The sequence below is a fragment of the Colossoma macropomum genome, unplaced genomic scaffold, assembly GCF_904425465.1.
Source record: "Colossoma macropomum unplaced genomic scaffold, Colossoma_macropomum, whole genome shotgun sequence".
Lineage (NCBI taxonomy): Eukaryota > Metazoa > Chordata > Actinopteri > Characiformes > Serrasalmidae > Colossoma > Colossoma macropomum.
In genome coordinates, this window is record NW_023494788.1 from 39,366,666 (window position 1) to 39,382,497 (window position 15,832).

The 15,832-nt window shown below is 42.8% G+C and overlaps 1 protein-coding gene across 2 annotated transcripts in view; it reads right to left on the reverse strand.

The window, feature by feature from the left end:
• The window catches only part of mgat4b (alpha-1,3-mannosyl-glycoprotein 4-beta-N-acetylglucosaminyltransferase B), a 232,561-nt gene that overhangs the window by 122,365 nt on the left and 94,364 nt on the right, over nucleotides 1–15,832 (reverse strand). The window contains exon 1 of one of the 2 annotated variants that reach the window (XM_036569310.1): nucleotides 5,819–5,964. The exons of the other annotated variant lie outside the window; for it this stretch is intronic. Within the exon in view, the coding sequence (XP_036425203.1) occupies nucleotides 5,819–5,825 (7 nt within the window). The 5' untranslated portion in view covers nucleotides 5,826–5,964. Of the gene's footprint in view, nucleotides 1–5,818; nucleotides 5,965–15,832 lie in introns of those variants that run through there. 2 annotated transcript variants of the gene reach the window in all.

Sequence of the window (15,832 nt, forward strand, 5' to 3'; positions counted from 1 at the left end):
ACACAAAACAGTAGAAGTGGATACAGTTTAACACCACTGTGCAGTGCGCCGGCCGCATCTCAGGTCAGACCCTCTTAGGACAGGCAGCCGCTCAGCTCAGGGAAAGAGAGGGGGAGGGGGAAGGGGGGAGTAGGGGGGAGGGGGGATGAGAGGGACATAGTTAGGAAAACAAATTAACCAAAGGCTCGACTAAACAGGTAGGTTTTTAGCCTAGACTTAAAGATGGATGCTGTGTCTGAGTCCCAAACACAGACTGGTGGGCTATTCCAAAGCTGGGGGGCTTTGTATGAAAAGGCTCCTCCCCCTGACGTAACTTTATTTATTCTGGGTACTAATAATGAGCAGCACCTTGTGATCTAAGTGGGCGTGTCAGTTGATAATAGGAAATAAGGTCACTGAGGTACTGAGGAGCAAGGCCGTTCAGAGCTTTATACGTCAGCAGAAGAATTTTGTACTCAATGCGGAATTTAACTGGCAACCAATGTAAGGTACACAAAATTGGGCTAATGTGGTCAAATGTCCTGGTTTTGCTGAGAACTCTGGCTGCAGCGTTCTGGACTAACTGAAGCTTGTTAAGGTTTTGGCTGGAACAGCCAGAAAGCAGAGCGTTACAGTAATCTAACCTGGACGTGATGAAGGCGTGAACTAACGTTTCTGCATCCTGTAGCGACAGTGCATTTCTTAATTTAGCGATGTTACGCAGGTGGAGGAAAGCTATTCTGGTAATATTGGTAATGTACTCATCGAAGGCCAGACTGGGATCAATCGTGACACCAAGACTTTTTACAGATGTGCCTGGTGCAATTGAGAAACTACCGAGATTAAGAGTAAACGTAGGCAGATTATCCCTAGCAGCTTTTGGACCAAGAAGAAGGACTTCGGTTTTGTCCGAATTTAGTAAAAGGAAGTTGCTTGACATCCATTCTTTAATGCCTTTTACACAGTCCTCTATCTTATTAAGTTCAGTTTTGTCCTCTGGTTTAGCTAGGAATTTGGTTTTGGTTACAGGAGCTCACAGAGCACAGTACCAGACAGACATTCACATGTAGTGAATAAAATAAAATAAATATAAAATATAACAAAATAAAATTAAATAAAATAAAACATGCATTCCTACCATTACTCACACAAAACACACACACAGTCATACCTGTAAACCTTACACTGTGCAAAGTATGGGTCTAAGGTTAAAGTGCTGAGTGCAGCAGCAGTTAAAGGGTGTACAGTGGCAGAGAAAGGGACCAGTGAGGTAACAGTCAGATAAGTGGGGTAATAAGGCAGGTAAGTAAGATGCCAGAATAAACACTGGTTTGAGGCGGCAGTTCCAGAGGATGGAGTTGACTCAGATACTATTTACCAGTATTTATGAAGGGCAGTTTGAAGCTGGAATATTGTTTTTGTGTAATATTTTAACTGTTCAAGAGAGTGATGGCTTATGGGAAGAAGCTCTTTTGTAGTGGTATTTTATGTTCTTCTTATGTTCATAACTCTTTTATGTTCTGGTGCTCAACATCTCAGAGTGTTACTGTGAGAATATTGTGATATAAATTTGAGGTAATATCGCTGACCGCTGCCCCAGACCTGTACTTACAGCCAAATGTCATCCTTCATTACAACAGCAGCATCAGTCTGACCGCAGCCCTGCATCTATAACTAAGGATAAACAAGGTTTGACCAGCAGGGATGAGAGAATGTACGGGAAGTCAGAGGGGCCAAGAAGCCTCCAGTATAATGCTACATAATGCCATTAGGTTTGTTATCTCCTCATCACATTTGAGCCCAGGCATTTAGAGCCTGATGGATCCACCTCCGTTCTCTGGGGAGAAATTAGATTACACTGATGGAGAACACACAGCGAGTATGCAGGAACATGTGCACGTGTACGCACACACACACACACACACACACACACACACACACACACATACATACATATATCCACTGTATTCCCCATTCACTATCTAGTGGGTAGGGTCAGTGTTCTCCTTTTCACCTCTGATTCTACAGTGTTGACAGCTTAGGGAAAAGTGTTTGTGCAAAGAGAATCGTGGCTGAGTCAGCAGCTGATTCAGGGGATTGTAGTAAGAGAGAGTAAGTGAGAGTGAGCGAGAGTGAGTGAGGAAGCCGTTGGGGACCAAGTCCAGAAAGGTACAAAACAAGACATTCTGATGACAAAGCTTGGCTCCGTTTCATGATCAAAAAGAAAAAGCGGCGTCGGGTGAGCAGAGTGCGCACGAGCGAGTGCCTGAGTGCAGATGAAGGAGGATGAAAGAGTGAGAGTGAGAGTGAGAGTGAGAGTGACAGTGAGAGTGAGAGCACAGGCAAGGCACCATTTTGCAAGATCAAACAGACAGATGAGATCACTCTGTTTAATTGCAGTCAACACATACAAAGCTCGGATACGGTGTTGCCAGCCGCTCCGTCATCAGTTATATTGTAGCCTCTAGCCCCGCCCACCTTAACTTCTCGCTATTACCCCATTATTATTACTATACTATTACCTGATTCATCAAATTTAATAAAACATCACTTACATCATGTTCCTGATGAAAGATGATTATGCGATTATTACATTATCCGTAGTTTGTAATACATCCCACTTCGGTGACACTGTGTAAAGTTTATAGCCCCTCCCACTTTGGAGGGACTGTAGCTTTTAACCCCTCCCTCTTAGGTGACACTGCAGTTATTAATCCCTCCCATTTTATCAAGACTATAGATTTTATCCCGTCTTACTTAGATGAGACTGTAGCATTCAACTCCTCCCACTTTGGTGACACTGTAGTTTATAACCCCTCCCACTTTGGTGAGACTGTCACATTTAAACCCTCCCACTTTGGTGACACTGCAGTTTATAACCCCTCCTGCTTTGCTGAGACTTAAGTGTTTAACCCCTCCCACTTTGATGACACTGTACTTTCTAACTCCTCCCACTTTGGTGACACGGTAGTTCATAATCCCTCCCACTTTGATGACACTGTAGTTTATAATCCCTCCCACTCTGGCAACACTGTAGTTTATAACCCCTCCCACTTTGACATGACTTCAGAAATCAGCAATATTTCATGTAAGGTGTTTATTACATTAAAAGAAAATGCATCGCTTTTTGGGCGAAATCTCTGGATGCGCTCTCTTGAGCCAAACTGAGGGTTTAAGGATTGTTCATTTGGGCCAATTGAGAATCTGACCATCCATTAAAGTGGTGTATTTGCAACCCCAGGAGGTTGTGTGCAAAGGCAAAGTGAGGAAGGGACTCATTTCAGAGAGACTAAACCCATCACTGCAGTGAAGATTACTCCAGCATTCATGAGGCAACATATTTTCTTTTAGTAAGAGGATGTACCTTTCTGTAAAAGGGGGGGTTGTGCGAGTGAGCAGGTGTGTGTGTGTGTGTGTGTGTGTGTGTGTGTGTGTGTGTGTGTGTGTGTGCGCATCTGTTTGTATTTCAACAGCAAAGATTCATGTGCAAATGTGCTTCCAAATCAAAGAGGAAGATAAATGGAACAGCACTTCCAACTGATCTCCATTCTTTGTTATCACAAAAGGCCTGCCTGGATGTGCTGCATGACTGTCGGATTACACAGCGGAACTGACAACAGGCTGGAGGGGGAGGGAGCTTTCCGAAGGGGAAAATGGGTATAGATTTAGCCAATTGTCTTTGATTGAGTTACTGTAGCTGGCATGTGTAAATCAGTCTAAATCTAATAGAAGCTCACTCCTACTCTAGTGATCAGTGCATGAAATGGGTTTTGCCACACCCTATTGAGACATTAGCTGATTCTTATCAACAGCAAGAACTGATACTGGGCGGTAATGACAAAACTGAATATCAAAATACTTTCCAAATGTATCATGGTTTCTGGGCATCAGATGACATTTCAGTTTGCATGCATTTGAAGGGTTGTCACTATTATATTAGTAATCAAAAACTGATTATTTTGAAGATTTATCATGTACATTTCTTTAATCTAAACAATAAAAATGAGCTTAACTGATCAATAATGTATTATACAGAGACTTTTGCAGATTTTAAAATACTCAAGATAACAAAAAAAAGTGTTTTACAGATATTCGGTATTAGAACTTCAATGTTATGCTTGTAACAGAGCTTCAGGGGTGACTGGTAGCCTAGTAGCAGGAGGGGCAAGTCTACAACCAGAAGGTCACAGGTTCAAATCCCAGAACTGACTGGGTATTTGTGGTTGTGCCTTTGAGCAAGGCAATATTACTGGAGTAGCCTGTTAGCTTCATATGCACTTTTACTTCATATAAGCGTAATTATATATAATTTAACAATAAACATTTAATTTTACTTTGTATACATGCCATTCATAACTACATGTATTTGTGAGGTCCTGTCAGCGAGGGTTTCCTCTCTTTCAATGATTCACACAAAAGCGATCTGAGTGCTAACAGCTCCCCCTTGTGGAGGATCTTCAGACTGTTAATGATGACTTGATGATCTGTGAATACCATTGCTATCTTAAATTTGGGAACTAATCACTAAACTAATTGAGAACCTAGATTTTAATCAATACATTTTCTTAATCACCCTAACAAATTAAATGAATACATGTTTCTGGAGTGCTTGAACTCTAAAATAATGCTGTACATGTCTGATACAGCTCGCTTTGACTGGCCTGCTTTGTTCAGGCTTCCCCATTTGTACCAGCATGGCATGGTATCATGGATCTAATGCTCATCATCTGTATCTCTAACAATCATTATTGTTGTGTCATACCTACAATGTATCACCCAGCACTAGCAAGAGCCATCTGAGTGAGCGTGTGTGTGTGTGTGTACGGCGAAGATGCCAGCTGTAGGTCACTGGCACAACCGCCAGCACTCCGGGCACCAGGGAGCCGCCATATCACTATGGCAACAGCCACTACTAGCCAATCACAGGGAGGATGATTACACACGAACAACAAACCAATCATCCTTTAGAATGACAACACACAAGAGCGAGTATCTTCACACACACATCCCAAAATGAGTGAGCAAACTCGAAAAAAGGAAACCCAGGAAAGACACTGAGTGTCACTGAGAACAAACAAACACCAAAACGGTGCACGCGATAAGAGGCAGTGCACTCCATTAGCATTCATTTGGTCGATGTTTATGCAGGAGGGTTTTTTTGGTACCTGAAGCCGTTAGAGAGTTCTGATCTCTGATGAGATGTAAAGTGCAGAAGAGTGTGTGTTTAGTCTGCGCTCAGCGGGGGTCCTGCTGCTGAAAAGCTGGATCACCCCCCCCCACACACACACACACACACACACTCCGCGAAACGCAGCTTTTTTTTTTGACTTGTTTCCTTCTTTTCCGAAACATCCTGGATTGCTTCCATGTTCTCGTACGGTGGAGTTTCATTAAGGAGGCGCCACCAGCAAAACACTCAAACACACAGGATGCAGCATTAGCGTGTTTGTAGAACATGTAGCTTCAAGCCATCTGGAGGCAAAAGAAAAAATTCTGGAAACATGTACACACACAGACCCACACAGAGGCTAGTAGCCCCCCAGGCTAGCAGGCTAAGACCCATTATAGTGCATTAGATGCATTGATCTTCCATAAAAGCAGACAGACAGAGGGCGAGGAATTTAGAGTATTACTTTCAAAAAAGGAATATATTCCCTATATTGTTCTTCTTTAGCCACTACGCTTCCTCGGCACGCCGCTTGTTTTCTTTTTTTTCCCATCATCCTTCTGCTTTAATGCTTGCTTGCACACTAATACGTTACATGGGTCACCCACACGATACATGAGCAAGCTAATAAATACGGCCTTCAATCGTGTAAAAGGAGACACAAATACTAACTTCTCATAATGGCTAAAGACGCCAAAGGCTTCACAGGAGGCTCGTCGAAGTTGGCACCGCTTTCTGGAAAACATCAGCTCTGATTGGTCAAACTCTCAGAACCCACACCTGCCAAACGCCTCTGACAGCACGGAAAAACTGACCTCAGGTCAGACAAAATCTCCATTACTACTCTACCATGATCAAGAGTGGAGAGCGTGAAAGAGAGAGAGAGAGACAGACTTTCTCTGCCAGTGACATTAAACAAGGATCAGACGGACAGACAGAAAGACAGAGCGAAGGAAGGAGAGAAGGATTGGAAAGTTCTGGACTTTTCCTCATTATTGCTGATCGGAGGAACACATGGCCCTTCGCTCGGGAAAAACAAACCTCCCCTCTCCCTCGCTCGCAAAGAAAGGGGGAATTGTAAGAGTGTAGGGAGAGGGTGGCGGGGGCGGGGCACCAGCAGGGTCTGACCACTGGCTGACGGGGTGTGAGGGGGCGTGGCTTTAGAGTCACATCACTGTAAGAGGATTTGAGGAGGTCCTGTGGGATTGACTGAGGGAGAGGTTGTGTTCTGATACTCCAAGTTTAGAAGCAGTTTAAAGCTCAGAGACTTTGAGTTCTATGGTGCCATTAACGCATCGATACTATCAGTTTTTAAAGATTTTCTTGAAATTGCCCCACACACATGAAACAGCCCTCAAAGTACTCCAAGCCCCCTGTGTGCACACCATTCACACACATACTGTCCACAGTGCTCGCCAAAGAAACATCATACACAACCAGTTCCTCAACAACAACACAGGCCGAATGCATCTCAATACACCACAGACTCCAAATCAAGACAAGACAAACAGACGATTTAACCTATAAAATAAACACTGTGCTAAAGTGCACTAACTACACTGTATCAACAATCCAAATACAACAGTATTGCCAATTTCACACTAAGCCTAGACAGGATTCACTGAGCATAAATACAGGTCCCACCCACTCAGGTTCAAAACAGGAAGACAACCCACCCCCCACCCTTTGTCAAAGTGAGCTACATGTTAATTTGGTTATGTTCACATCACCAGGTTGAAGTGCCGCAAATCCGATTTTTTGCCCTAATGTGACTCAGATCTGATGTTTTCAGGGCTGTGTGGACACAAATCTGATCTTTTGAAATCTGACCTGAGCCACTTAGGCTACGTTCACATTACAAGCCTCACTGCTCAAATCCGATCTCTCTGACACGATGGTTCACACTCGTTTAGGTAAGTGATCCAAATCTGTCATTAATGTAAACGAACCGGCGTCCTGAAATGACCCTCATGCGCACATCCTACTCAGTAACGTCACGTGAACGAATCACGTGCATCATCAGCACAAACTAACGAGCAGAACGAGCTTCGCTGAGAAGATCATTAACTCTGATCAGCTCTCAGCTTCATCATTAGAGCGAGACGAAGGAGAAAAAGGTGAGATGAGCTGCTTTTCCACCGTTTACAGGCTTTAACTTCTGTTCGGCGCTGCTGCCATGGTAACGCTGAATGATGGCGCACGCGCAGTGGAAAAAAAGCCATGAATTCCGATCTGAGGGTCACATTAAGGTCGCATTGCCACGAATCGGACCACATATGAAAGGCTACGTTCACATTACCAGGTTAAAGTGGCACAAATCCGATTTTTTGCCCTAATGTGACTCAGATCTGATGTTTTCAGAGCTGTGTGGACACAAATCTGATCTTTTAAAATCCGACCTGAGTCACTTTCATATGTGGTCCTAGATCTTCATGTCAAGGTCCGTTTAGATTGCGCCTTACTGCTCTGGTTAAGTGACCCCCATCATAGCCGACTGCCAATGTTGGTAATCTCAGAGATAACCTACATATCGTAATGGCCATTACGTTTGACTATTAAAATGAAAATTTGCTATCTGCATCTTTAGGTGCGCAAAAGTGATTCATTTGTCTATAGACATTCTGTAGAACAACAAAGAACTGTATGTTTTGTTCTGTGGTCGCACTCGCAAAACAGATAAAGCTGAGCTGTACCTTTCAACACATAGAGCCTGTTTACATTTCGGATCAACATGCGTTTCATGTCCGGATCACATCTGGATTATTTTAGCCAGAGGCCTTTCACACTTTTCACTAAAATGTGTCCCCACTGTGACCAGATGACCCCGTTACTATACGAATTGATAATCTTGGTTTGGACGCTCATCAGCCTAGAGTGCAAGAAGGCTCTTGGTTTGGTGATAAGTCCAGCCTCCCGTATCCTCAAAAGCATATTTCATTATCCTTGTGTATCCTCTGACCTGCTGTCAGCACTCAGAAGACGTATTTCTGCTTACATAACTATATGTGGACATCAAAAACATGTTCCCTTATTTCGGCCTGGATCTCATATCTTTACCATTCATCCTTGATTCTTTTCCTTGCATCTTGTCTCCTCACTCTGTGGAAATGAGGTAAAGAAGCAAGGAATAGATGGTCAACGTGAACTGCCGATGACTGCAGGGGTGAGTTAAACACCAGACACATTCTACTTCCCCTACTGAGCTCACAGCAACGGCTGATCTCGCAACCAATGTTGCCAACCAACAAATGAGCACGTGCTCAAAATACACACTGGAAATAATAACTATAGTGTATGGCAGCCATATGTAAAAGATAAGCTCCTAGAAGGAGGAAATCAAATAAACGGCACCCTTCTGGGAGAGAATAAAACTTGCTGGAGCTCATGCAGCGCCTGACTTCAAAAAACTGTAGCCACCTCACTCCCACACTATTTTACTGTCATGTGACACGGTGATGTTCAGCAGCGCTGGCAAAAGTCGGACAAAATTTCTAATCAGCACGCATCACGTTAAGTCAGCGCAGGGCTCAGTCGAACAAACCTGTAAGACAGAGGAATCCTCACCAAACGTGTTTGGCAAATGTGACTTCCGTCAATCATCAAAGATAAAAAACACTTACATCCTATTTTTAACTGACTTTTCACTGGACATGCTTTATTACAATTCAACCACATTTATATTTCATCATCCTTTGGCGGAACCATCCATTTAACTGTGCTCATCCAATGAATACACAAAGTGGAGGCAGGGAAATGATAAAAATAACACACCTACATCACGTTCCGATAAAAAGACTTCCACGCAGGATGCATCTGTGCCTCTCTCCTCCATTTAAAGAATTGATGCGTCCTTCAAAACAGAAGACTGTGATTGGTTTGCGGGTCATGGGCTGGAGGAGGAAGGACAGAGGAATCAAAGAGGCAGCAATCAGAGATATGAGATCCACCTCTCGTCTGTCCTTTCACACTTTAGCACAGTGGGTGGCAGCATGCACCCCTCGGTTGGTTGGCAACCCTTCACAATAAATCCACCACCGGTACAAGAAGAAACATGTTCCATTTACACTTGTAGTTAAATGCTGTCAAGATCCATCTCTGACCATCTCCGAATGTGGTTTGAGAGATCTGATCATAATCTGATCACGGCGCTTCCTGGAGGTGTTCTCACATGCCTTTTCTTGTGATAGCAGATCACCAAAAATGCATGTTGATGCGTAAACAGGCCCACAAAGCGTGTTCTCCCAAAAATGTAAACATAAGCGAGAAAGAGAGAGAGAGAGTGAGAGACCTTCCAATCATTTAAAAGCTAATTTAGTAAAATGGTATGCATTTTTTTTAAAAAAGCTCCAGGGAGGAAACATTAACTGTTTAAACAATATGTCATTAGCAAATATTATCTTACAAACAAATTCAACTCCACATGTCGCTGCTGTCGGAAGAAAACCTCGTATCTCCAAAATGGTAACTTTACAGGAGAAGGAAAAAACATACTTTACTTTTAATGTAAGTCAATGGAACCAGACGTTTTTCCAAGTCATTTCGGGTCATTTCTTTTGATCCATTCTTCATGAAATGTACACACAATGTAAAGAGCGACAGGTATTTTCAAATTATGTCAAAAACTGAAAAATGCATTTCAGACACCAATCTGAAAGATTTACAAACTGAGAGAGAGTTAGAGACACTGGGCGAGAGACAGCGAGACAGGGCAAGTGAGAGAGAGAGAGAGAAATAGAGCACTTATGACCTTTTCCATCTACATCCGGATTTGTGAGCCTCAACAGAGAAGAAGAGAACAATGCTGACTGTAAAAGATACAGAGTGTCTGATTCTATCTCTATATGCAAAACATGCATTTCAAAGTTGGATCATGCCGATAATACAGTGTCCACTGTCCATTACTCCGTGCACTGTAGAAGTGTATTCAGTAATAAACTGGGGATTTTCACTGAGCTCACAGGCCGTTTCGCTGTCCAAACTCCGGCTAGCTGCAGCTAACACAACAGCGGAATTACTACTACAGCTAAACTCCACTCAATACCCACGGCAGGGAATTCAATTAAAGCGCATTCACAGTCACGGAACACAAACCCCGAATGTGCTTAGCTGAGGTGCAGGCAGTGCTTTAAAACTGAGCCGTTTTGTTACATCAAACTGCTCTCGATCAAGTTTCACACACTCCAACTGTGGGGAAAGCAACGCAGCGTTAAATTTGATTTAGGACCATTCGGTATGTAGCTGTCTGCAGGTCATGCAAAGCTGGTCAGGGCGATTAATCATGAAAATTATCTGGTCGAGAGGGGGCAAATAATCAGACATGCTGGCGTTCATTTTCCAATTCCATACTTGAGAAAACACACACACCTTTATGGATCCGTCCCAATCAGCATGATTAAATACCTATCGGTTAACAGAAGTACGTACAGTTAGCATTTAATATGTGGAATTGAAAAAAACAAAACATTTACATCATCCTGATGTACACATACACTCAGTGGCCACTTTATTAGAAACCCCTTGCTGGTTAGAGACTGAAGCCCATTTACTGATGCTCAATTTTTGCCCTCCAGCCCTTCATCAATGGTCAATTTCTGACCCCAGAGCTACTCTCAGCTGGATGTCCTATCCAAGAACTCTCTATCGTCAGGGGGTTATCGTCCTAGTTAATATGGTATAAGGAACCAGCAATGTGGACAGTATATAATCATTTAGAAACATGAGATAAAACACTATTATATGATATTTAAAAAACTATAATATGGTATTTATTGAGTAGTGAATGCAACATTGCGCTCACATATTTTCTGGGTAATATTACTCTATACAAACTTAGTCTCTATTTCTCTGTTGAACACAGCCTCTCCTAATGCTGCTTCCTACTGTTTCTGGAAAAAGTAAAATGGCAGCAAAAATAAGCATTTTGGGGGGTTATAGTCACATGGTTTACTAGGCGGAGTGCAAATAGTCAGGCTGGGTGTTGTGTGGTTAATACTATCTTCACTAACAGACACTTTTTAAATGCCAATGATCATTGGGGAATTCCTGCAAGTTTTGTTGATGTGTAGATCCTCATGTTACACTAAAAGTTAAAATTTTTACATTTTATAGGTTACTTATGAACATTCTGGTGGGATAATTCAGTTGATCAAAAAAATCATACAGTGAAGTGAGCCCTAGATCTTTGGATGCCCAGCCAACGCCCCTGGTCCACCACTCAAATAACACAGTGTCTGTCTGGTTATGTTCCAGCACATAATCTTAGATCTGCAGATACTGACCTTCAACAAACACCTTCTGTAAAATACAGAAAACATGGAGAGACACTTTCAGTTATTCTGCTTCTAAACTGTGGAGCTCAGTTCAGCTTTTATTAGACAGTCAAGTTCAGAGCTCACTTTTAAGAAGCATCTAAAAACGTCTCTCTTTAACTCAGCATTTAATTAAAACTCTACGTCTCATGGTTTTTATCTTCTGATTTAAACTGTTTAATTTTCTTCTGATTCTAAATAAATACTTATGATTTCTTGTATAACTGTTTTTTATCACCTGTCTGTAAAGAACTTTGAGCTGCCACCCGCATGAAAAGTGCTATATAAATAAAAAGTGTATTATTATTATTATTATTATTATTAGTAGTAGTAGTAGTAGTAGTAGAAGAAGAAGAAGAATATCTCTTCTCATATTTTGCTATTACCGCGACCCAGAAGGATAAGCGGTTTAGATGATGTGTGTGTGTATTTTGCTATTATGGCACAGTGGGTAGCGCTGTCACCTCACAGCAAAAAAGCCTAGGTTCGATTCTCCGGGGTCCTTTCTGTGGAGTTTGTATGTTCTCCCCGTGTCTGTGTGGGTTCCCTCCCACAGTCCAAAGACATGCAGTCAGGCCAACTGCACATGCTAAATTGCCCCTAGGTATGAGTGTGTGTGAATGTATATGTCTGTGTGTCCTGTGACTGGCGAAACGTCCAGGGTGTTTCCTGCCTTCCGCCCAAAGATCACTGGGATATGCTCCAGCACCCCCCGTGACCCAGAAGGAGAAGTGGCTTAGATAATGTGTGTGTGTGTGTGATCTAATGATGGTTATTACTGTCCCTACACAGTGATTTAAAAGGCGCTATCCTATCAGGCTTTATTTGGTGCTCTGGGTGATGGTGGGCTGGGTCGGGCCAGTTTCAGACAGAATTTTGTTGGACTCAAGTCACTGTCAGGCTCAAAATTTAATAGCATGGTTTGGGTCAGCTTCAGCCTAAGTTCTGTCTGTCTCGGATCAGACTCTGACTCCAAACTCGGTGCTGTGGGTCAAGTCATGTCAGGCAGAAAGTTCTCAGGCTGTATTCAGGTTCCTCCCAAAATTTCAGGCCTGACTGAAGCTCTAGAGTGAAGCGGTGATGCATCTACAAAAGACCACACCATGACCATAATGACGCTGCCAGCACATTACCCCAGTGTTTCCCAATGAGTCTCTTGGAGACATCAACATTCTGTGCCGTGTTGTGGTTTCTCTGCCCCATAATGCCTTTAAATCAGCTCAAAAGGGTTCTGGCAATTTGAGCTGATGAATTGAATCAGGAAAAACCTGTGCATGGTAGTGGCAGCCAGTGCATTAGTTTAATCTCTTTCCGTTGACCTGTAAAGTAAAACTCAGACAGGGCTTTCTATTCTCCCTTGATTCCAGAGTGAAAAAGACAAATAAAGGACCTGCTGCTCAGGAAAAGAAGAAGAAAAAAAAAAAAGCTAATCTTTTACCAGTCTAAGAGCGAGGCCCAATCATTCATATTGCTCCCGGCAAGCAAATAAAGAATGAATGAAACAAGAATCTAATTTTCAATTTCTCTAAATACCTCTGTGGCAGGGGGCCAGGGTGACAGGCACACACAAAACATGATTACCGTTATTACGGTCAGCCGCAGATAGCCCGGCCCAAACCGGCCCAAAGAACTGAGCAATTTCACTCTAACCCCTCAAGGGATGAACCTCATGTTCAAATATAATTGATATATATGTTACATGTTAAACGAATATGTTAGGTGATACCCTCTGTGGCTGTGTCCTGTGTGGTGTGTGTAAATTTGTGTTCTTCATAAAAATCTGATTCGATTATCTCAAAAGGGACTTTAACCATGAGTGAATCAGATTTCATTAGATTCTTTTAATCGATTTAGAATTAGAATTATATCACGTGAACTGTTTACACAGCAGTGAGTAGAGACACTACTTTGGATTTTTACATTTTGAAATTAAACTGAGAATTTTATTTTGTCAAAAAATGACTGTATACGTTATGATATAATAACAGATTAAAATCCATTACAATATGCAAAATCAAGGCAGCTGAGTCACCACCTCTAGATCCACAATGTGTGAATGCATCACCTACTGTCTATTGTATGTATTCACATGTTGCATATTTACTAGGCAAGCGCAAAAAATATATATATATATTTTTATGGTTGATTCCAACTCCCGTTTCTTTACAGGCCTTTTTTTAGTTTTTTTTTAACCTGAAGCTCACAATATGTGGGCTAAGTGAAAACATGATCCATACTAGCACTGAGTTGCAATATAAATAATGCCAAATAAGCTACAACTACAGATGGCTATTTTAATTGTTTCAGCAACATTCACTGTTTACAGGTGTATAAAATCAAGCACATAGCCATGCAACCTCCACAGACAAACACTGGCTGTAAAATATGTCATATTAAAGGGCTCAGTGCACTAAACGCGGCACTTTCACAGGATGCCACAAATCAGTTTGTAAAATTTCTGCCCTGCTAGATCGGCCCTGGTCAACTGTAAGTGTTGTTATTGTGAAATGGAAGCATCTAGTAGCAACAACAGCTCAGAAATGAGCCATGCAAAGTCACAGAGCGAGGCCATTAAGCGCTGAAGTGTGGAAAAATCACCTGTCCTCTGTCACATCACTCACTAACTGCCTCTGGAAGTGACATAAGCACAAGAACTGTTTGTCAGGAGCTTCAGAAAATGAGTTTACATGGCCGAGCAGCTGCACACAAGCTTAAGATCACTATGCACAATGCCAAGTGTCGGCTGGAGTGGTGTGAAGCACACCACCACTGGACTCGGGAGCAGTGGAGACGTGTTCTCTGGAGGAATGAATTACGTTTCACTGTCTGGCAGTCTGATGGACAAATCTGGGTTTGGTGGATGCCAGGAGAATGTTACCTACTGGAATGCATAATGCCAACAGTAAAGTTTGGTTGGTGTGGTGTAGTGGGTAACACCTCTGCCTTCTATGCTGTAGACTGGTATTCAATCCCCACCTGGGCCCTGAGTCCTTGGGCAAGACTCCTAACACTACCTTCGCCTACCTGTGTAAAATGGTCACACTGTAAGTCGCTCTGGATAAGAGCGTCTGCCAAAATGCCGTAAATGTAAAATGCCGTAAATTTGGTGGAGGGGGGATAATGGGCTGGGGCTCTTTTTCAGGGTTTGCATACAAACACAATTACATGCTCCCAACTTTGTGACAACAGTTAGGGGGGGGACCCTTTACTGCTCCAGCATGACTGTGCACCTGACCTCACGAATGCTCTTTTGACCAAATGGCAAGAAAAGGGGGGTGGGGGGGGTGGGGGTAGGGGCAGGGGAGTGCAGCTATTAATGCTCATGGTTTTGGAATGTGATGTCCAATAAGCTCACATAGGTTCGATGGCCAGGCGTCCACATACTTTTGGCCATAGAGTGTAGCTATTAAACCAAACTGGACACTTTTTTGTACTTTGACAGTAAACAATAAACAAAAAAAAATAATTAAACATAGGCATTTATATGGCAGTAATTCATCAGCTAAAATTTCATGACCGTGACAGGCCTTTGGGGCAAAAAACACTCACAGCACACTCAGTCTGTTTCTGTATGCGCTTGTGTTGTGAAATATTTAAGCTGAAGAACATTCAGAAACGTACACAAATGAAAGCATGCATGTAATGGAAAAACAGAGGACTTGGATCTGCGTCTTACTGAGTAAATGGGATGTGGAGTTGTCATGGGGGATGTGTATATGTGCGTGTGTGTGCGTGTGTGTGCGTGTGTGTACGTGTGTGTGTGCGTGTGTGTGCGTGTGTGTACGTGTGTGTGTGCGCATGTGTAAGTGATTGAGTGTCATTATCTCACACAGCTTGCTCTTGTGGTTTGCGGTAATATTAAAAGACCAAATTGCATCTCAGTATAAAGCATTTATTGGAGACACTGAATGGATGGAGTGCATTAAAAGGCCCTGCTGCTTTCTGAGTTACCGTTAGTCAGCACACACACACAGCAGCGGCCTGTGGAATCACGGGCGAGCGGGTCCTGGCTCCGAAACCATGGTGACCTTGTGTTCTTCCCAAGCTCACTGCTTTATTCTGCTCTTCTCCGACGGATCCGTTGTGACAAGGGCATATTGGGGGTTAGTGAGATGTGAAAACGTCTGCACTGTGCCAACCTGATCAACTAAAAACCCCAGACAGACACCGCGAGAGAGAGAGAGAGAGGGAGAGAGGGAGAGAGGGAAGTAGACAGAAAGAACAAAAGGGCGAGGAAATTAAAGTGGAAGAGAAGACGACAAAAAAGAAAAGAAAAGTAGGGAAGTGAGTTTGCTTGGTTGGGTGCAAGAGTATCTCTTCGTGTTCTGCAGCCTATTCCAGATTCACCGAGTTCCTCCAGCAGAGCGCCTGGTGTCTA